The sequence below is a fragment of the Sturnira hondurensis genome, unplaced genomic scaffold (assembly GCF_014824575.4).
Source record: "Sturnira hondurensis isolate 20B ecotype Veracruz unplaced genomic scaffold, ASM1482457v3 Scaffold0009244, whole genome shotgun sequence".
NCBI lineage: Eukaryota > Metazoa > Chordata > Mammalia > Chiroptera > Phyllostomidae > Sturnira > Sturnira hondurensis.
Window position 1 is genome coordinate 1218068 of NW_028081875.1, and position 6745 is coordinate 1224812.

A 6745-nucleotide genomic window follows, 5' to 3' on the forward strand; every position below is an offset into this window, starting at 1 on the left:
AAATATCTGTTTTCAGTCTGAATTACCCGTGAACTTTTTTCCTGGAGAGAGCTCCTGGAGCAATTTACAGCATACCAACAAGAAGCTACAGTGCCAGACGCTCTGAATAAACCTTTAGAAACAGAAACTACCAGGAAGGACCAGGATTGTGTAGGAGAGGTAGCGCCTCCAAAAACCTGGGCGCTGAAGAACGAAAGTAAATCCCAGGCTGTGTGAAAGTCCCTGATTCCTGCATAGCTCCCGGTGTCGGATTCTGAGCTGCTCGCCTTCTCCCACACCTCCAGGCCAAGAGCAGAGAGGGACTCCAGGCAGAGTCGCACGCCAGTCTACCTACCCTGAGACCTCCGAACCTCCAGAGGCGGAAGGAGGCAGGTTTGAATTTGCGCATAACTTCCAGGGACGCCAAAGAAATGCCAACCCCCTGAAGGCGCTTTCGGGGAGATTCAGAACAGCAGTGCACTGAGTTGAAGGAGAAAAGAAGGCGGGATAAATGAGGGCTCGGGTCAGACCCGAAGGCAGTGAGGCCCACAGGGGGCGCCCTATCACTGCGGACGCTAGCGCCAACCGCTCCCGGCGTCCGTAAAAGCCGGCTATCATCGAAGGTTGGAGAACTCCCAAGCTTCGCTCTTTAAGAAGATAGCGCCCCTACTCCGTTGACATCCTTTCCCGGTCCCGATCGCTCCTTTTGCTCAAGGGATAATTTCTAAAATCATATTTCGGCCAGTAGCCAAAAGAGAAAAGAGACTGGATACTCATACACATGCATAGACCGAAATATTCTTTTGTGTTTTCAATTCTATACACGCCAGAAAGCTATCTGTCGCTATTTCATGAATCGTGTCTATGTTTGGCGTCTCTTTTCTACTGAATGTAAGAAGCACCTATGGGGAGAAGAAAGGGGGTTTAAGGTAGTGATGGTGGCGGTGGTGGTGTGTATGTATGCCTTTCTGCCCTAGGTCTGCACACAAAAGTTTTGACCATAGGCAACTCCTCCGGGGAGCAACTGTCTTTCCCAAGTCAACAGAACTCTAACAGATGCCGATGTTCTGATCCTTTTGGCTCCCCTTTGCACGCCTACTCTAAGTATGTATATACTCCTCCTGGACGCCCTCGGCCCTACGCATGGCTTTAGGGCAACGCAGACCTTGGCTTTGGGGGCTCCTGACCTATAGCTCCTCGTGGAGTTCATTAAGGCCTTTACAACGAATTAGTCAAACCATCCGGCATTTCTTTGGTTCAAAGATATGGAGGGCCCTAGAGACTTGGGATAGAGGGAAGGGGTGGGAGTGCCCTGCATCTACTCCTCTTCCTTGCTTACTTTCTAGCCTTTCTTTATCCAGTGCTCCCCTTTCCAGTGTTCATCCTTCTGCCTGCCACCTCCCTTGTATTTTGCCATCATTACCCACAACTTTGGAGACGTGGGCCAGATGCCCATGATTTTCTAGTTTTCCCTTTGTCTCTGAAGTGGAAGTCTCTTCACTTCAGGGGCTAGATTTTCAGGCCTCTAGGTGCGTTTTTAGAACCAAGAAATGGAGCCTGCTTCCAAACACCTGCAATACCACTTTCCCCCCTCAAATTTGGGATCTCTGGGGTCTTCAAGCTGCCCCAGGGCAGATAATAATTTGCACCCAGAAGCTGAAGCAAAAATTAAAAGGAAGTATACGGCTGGGGTTTCTAATTCTTATAACAGCTTCCCCAGGAAAGCAGAAAAGAAAAAAACCCTCCAGAAGAGATTCCATGTGCTGTGTATTGACTCCTTTATTCTTTTCTCTTTTCCTACCTCACTCCCACCTCCTGCCCTGTTTGTTCTAGTTGCAAAAATCCTGTGGGCACCTACGTTGTATCTAAAAAGTAACCTTGAAACACGGCGTCCTAAATGTCAGAGACAAATTACAGTCTCCCAACCGTCGGCTGCAGCTGGCGAGGCCTCGTTCGCCCAGGGCCGGGACAGCGTTCCTCCCTGCCGGCCGCCCCTCATTTGGATGCTGGAAGCCGGGCTCAAATGAGACCAAAAGCCAGGGTGGCCAAACCAGTCTCGCTCCGTGCCTTCCGGGGCGGTTCCTAGTCTTAACTGTAGTAGGGAGGGGCCTCCTAGGGCAGCGGCAGGCGAATTAAAGTTGTGTACACAATTTTTCTAAATATGACAGCGCTTTGCAAATTGGCTCTGTCAATGTCTCGTTTTGACAGAGAATGGGCGCTGAGAACGGAGAAACCGGGATAAATAAATGCAGTTTTTATAGTTCTGCAGAAGGAAACTAGGCCCCGAGGCCGGCGAGCCCTCTGACAGAAACTCCGGGCGCCAAGCGCTATGGGAGAGGGCGGGGGTCAGAACCCTGGGAAGCTCTGGGGGTGGCTTCCTCCCAAAGCTTTCCTTCCAAGGCCGCTCAAGGTAAGCGCGAAAGAATGGGGGCCGTACTGGGAAGCCCTCGCTCCCACTCCCCTAGATCACCAGGCGCGTCACAGCATGCATGCTCGGAAGGCTGCAGGCGCCGAGGGGCAGGTGCGGGGCTCTGGCCACAGCTCCCTCTCACCTAGGTGTGAGCTGATTATTCAAATTGGCTGTCCGGGGTCTGGGGATTGGAGGCCAGCGCCCGCGCGCCGCGCTATATCACCAGCCACCCACGTCACTACACCACTTGTCGGCTCCACGATCCACACCTCCTCCTCCTCCTTCACTCTCCACCCCCTCCCCACCCTCCCCAGCGCCACGAGCTTCCCGCTGCCTCCTGGCTGCTCTGCACTGCCAACCTCAACCTCCATCGGAAGCCCGCGAGCGCGACAGCGGCAGGCAGCAGGCGCTGCCGGCACCAGGTCTCCTGTCCAGGCCATCTCCGGTCCTCGGGCCCCCTCCACCCGCCACTTACCCCTCCCGCCCACTTCCAGCTACCGCCTCTGGCCAGCCCCAGAGAGGGACTGGAGAGAGGGAGTGGAGCAGAGAAAGAGAGAGGGAGGGAGGAGACAGTGCCATAGCTGACTTTTTTTTAAAGGGGGGGTGGGGGGGTGATTGCTGGTCGTTTGTTGTGGCTGTTAAATTTTAAACTGCCTTGCACTCAGCTTCCAGTATGCTGGGAGCGGTGAAGATGGAAGGGCACGAGCCGTCGGACTGGAGCAGCTACTATGCAGAGCCGGAGGTAGGCACTCGCCTTTTCCGGGGGGGACTTGGGGTGACGGCTCCTGCTTTTTCCCCATCCTGGGAAATGTTTTCCTTGCCGGAACCCGCCCCCCACCCACGCACCCCCCGTCAGCTCTGGGCAGCGTGTTTTCCACCCTACTTCGACTCAAATGGGTCTCTTTTTTATACGACTCACTGTTAGCCTTGAGATAATATTAACTTTGTGATCAAATATTGACTTGCGGCGCCTCCAAATCCTCTTCGTGGCCGAGCCACGCACTATCCTAACAGAGTTATGTTTGGCAGCGTGCGGCTGGGGAGGGGTGGGAGGTCGGCAGCAAGGGGGGCGAGGAGCTGGAAAGCAGAAGGTGGGCAGGAGTTGGGGGCTGAGACAAAAGCAAAGCGTAAAACACTAGAGGGCAAAAGAAAGTTTGTGGCTGCAAAACACAGCCTCATGTAGTTCAGTTTGCGATCTCCTCCTTATTCCTCCATTCAGTGCCTCTGGCGGGCCCCAAACTCTGCTCAGGCACTAGGTTTCGGTTCCCCTGGGGCCAAGAACAGGGTCCCGTAAAGAAAACGGAGGAGAGAAGACTCTGGGACAATCTCTGATGGCTGCCCTGGTCTCCCTGCTAGGGGTTCCACACATTGCTTGCTAAGATCGAGGTGGGATCTGGGGACCGGGCGGGAACTCAGTATACTGGCGGAAGAACTGGACATACTATAGGGAGGGCGGATGCATTTGAGGTGACTTGGGGATGCTTCAAGTGCCCCTTGTTTTAGAATCTGAGCCAGAAGGAGAAGGGTTAGAAACCAGACACACGCGCAGAGTAGCAACTCGCTGACTACCTCCCCAGAGGCGATCACGGCGCTCTCCGAGTGAAATGGACTTGGAAGGGGGCAAGAAGGAGGATGGTGCAGGCGAGGAAGGACTTCCCGAAGGCCCGGGCTTGAGCTGGCCCTGTAGCTGGGAGGTCAGGGCGCGCTCGAGCCTTGGTGCTAACGCTCTGTGCCTCCGTCCCTGGGTTCTTGTCCGCAGGGCTACTCCTCCGTGAGCAACATGAACGCCGGCCTGGGAATGAACGGCATGAACACCTACATGAGCATGTCGGCAGCCGCCATGGGCAGTGGCTCCGGTAACATGAGCGCTGGCTCCATGAACATGTCGTCGTACGTGGGAGCGGGTATGAGCCCGTCCCTAGCCGGCATGTCCCCTGGGGCAGGAGCCATGGCGAGCATGGGAGGCTCGGCCGGGGCGACCAGTGTGGCGGGCATGGGACAACACCTGAGTCCAAGCCTGAGCCCGCTTGGGGGACAGGCGGCCGGGGCCATGGGCGGCCTGGCCCCTTATGCCAACATGAACTCCATGAGCCCCATGTATGGGCAGGCGGGCCTGAGCCGCGCGCGGGACCCCAAGACGTACCGGCGCAGTTACACGCACGCTAAGCCACCCTATTCGTATATCTCGCTCATTACCATGGCCATCCAGCAGAGCCCCAACAAGATGCTGACGCTGAGCGAGATCTACCAATGGATCATGGACCTCTTCCCCTTTTACCGACAGAACCAGCAGCGCTGGCAAAACTCTATCCGCCACTCGCTGTCCTTCAACGACTGCTTTCTCAAGGTTCCCCGCTCGCCCGACAAGCCCGGCAAGGGCTCCTTCTGGACCCTGCACCCCGACTCAGGCAACATGTTTGAGAACGGCTGCTACTTGCGCCGTCAGAAGCGCTTCAAGTGCGAGAAACAGCTGGCCCTGAAGGAAGCAGTGGGTTCCACGGGCGGTGGAAAGAAGTCAGGCTCAGGAACTCAGGCCTCTCAAGGTCAACTCGGGGAGGGCTCCGGACCAGCCTCCGAGACAACGGTGGGCACCGAATCGCCCCGATCCGGGGCCTCTCCGTGCCAGGAGCACAAGCGAGGGGTCATCGGGGATTTGAAGGGTACGCCGGCTGCGGCCTTGAGCCCCCCAGAGACGGCGCCTTCGCCGGGGCAGCAGACGCAGGCCGCGACTCACCTGCTGGTCCCTCCCCACCATCCCGGCTTGCCGCCAGAGGCCCACCTTAAGCCAGAGCACCACTACGCCTTCAACCACCCTTTCTCCATCAACAACCTTATGTCCTCCGAGCAGCAGCACCACCACAACCACCACCACCACCAGACCCACAAAATGGATCTCAAGGCCTATGAACAGGTGATGCACTATCCTGGCTACGGTTCCCCTATGCCCGGAAGCCTGGCTATGGGCTCAGTCACGAACAAAGTGGGCCTGGACGCCTCACCCCTGGCTGGGGACACCTCCTACTACCAGGGAGTGTACTCCCGGCCCATTATGAACTCCTCCTAAGGCAGCTGCTGGCCCCACTAGCCTGGACAAGGACAAGAGAGAAAGAAAGTGGGGTGGAGACTTTGAGGTAGGGGTGTTAGAGAGATGCAGGGGAGAAGAAATCCAAGACATTCCCACCCCCAGAACAGCAGTTTCCCCTTACCCTCTGCAGCTCTTTCCTCCAGAATAGACGGGCCACACTGATATGTACCATTCCATATAAGGAGGAAAAAAGATAAAGTCAAAAATACGAAAAGAAAACAGCTCCCAGTTTCCACTACTGTGCAGATGCCTGCTTCTTGCAGCATCTGCAAATTCTGATTTTTGTTGTTGTACTCTTCCATTGCAGTTGTTGCAGGGAAGTCTTACTTTATTTAAAAAACAAAACAAAAAAAAACCAACAAAACACACAAAAAAAACAAAACAAAAAAAATCCCACAAACTTTTGTGAGTCAATGTAAAGCAATGTAGTTTTAACAGAGAACCAGAGAATTGTACCATTGTTTAAAAAGAGAGGGGGAGAAAAGATGTAAAGGTCTGTTTTAAATGACCAAGAAAAAAAATATACATTCCCATGTCTGACACAGTGAAATCGAAGTCTCGGGTCTGATTAACTTATGGTTTCTGTGTGCTTTATTTATGGCTTGTAAATATGTCTTCTGGCTGCAAGGATCAGAGTTCCAGAAATCTATATTAAAGTGTTATTGCTGGTTTTAATCCTTGAATTGTCAAGATTGTCTTTCTTTGCCTCATTAAAAAAAAATAAACGAGTCTAGAAATTAGTGGAGGGAGGGAGGTCCAGGCTGGTTGCAGGTTATATTTTGGGGAGAGATTATTATCTTACCAACATTTCATTAAATTTTTCAGATTTATTGAATTTGAATGGATTTTACAGACGTGCTGACTCAATTGGTTTGGTGTCCTCCCTCAAAGTGAAAGGTCACATTTGATTTCCAGAGCACATGCCTGGGTTGCAGTTTAGTCCCCGGTTGGGCACTGGAGAGGGGCAACTGATCTGATGTTTTTCTCTCACATCAGTGTTTTTGTCCTTTTTCTCCCTGTCTTCCCCTCTCTCTAAAAATAAATGAGTAAAATCTTTTAAAACACACAGACATGTACCCATTGTCCAGATTCTGCAATTATTTCACTATACTTGTTGCATTGTATATCTGTCCTATCTACAGTCCATTGGTCAATTTGTCTTATATTTTAGGGGCATGTCACAGTAAATTTCGGACATTAGTACACTCCCCCCCTAAGCACTTCAACAAGCACATCATCTACATAGAACTCAATATTGTTAATGGTTACCT

General features: G+C 53.0%; 1 protein-coding gene across 1 annotated transcript; it reads left to right on the top strand.

Moving 5' to 3' along the window:
• The first annotated feature begins 2568 nt into the window (after positions 1-2568).
• On the top strand, positions 2569-6149 carry FOXA2 (forkhead box A2). Its single transcript, XM_037057009.1, has 3 exons — positions 2569-2811; positions 3055-3131; positions 4149-6149. The coding sequence occupies exons 2-3, from the start codon at positions 3063-3065 to the stop codon at positions 5451-5453; spliced, it is 1374 nt and encodes a 457-aa protein (XP_036912904.1). The 5' UTR covers positions 2569-2811; positions 3055-3062; the 3' UTR covers positions 5454-6149.
• Positions 6150-6745: the final 596 nt, after the last annotated feature.

What these genes read in the sequence shown, in the direction of transcription:
- FOXA2 (XM_037057009.1), top strand. Translation starts at nt 3,063, where the DNA reads ATGCTGGGAGCGGTGAAGATGGAAGGGCACGAGCCGTCGGACTGGAGC. An exon ending in GCTACTATGCAGAGCCGGAG is followed by an intron (nt 3,132 to 4,148) that starts GTAGGCACTCGC and finishes TCTTGTCCGCAG; the next exon opens with GGCTACTCCTCCGTGAGCAA.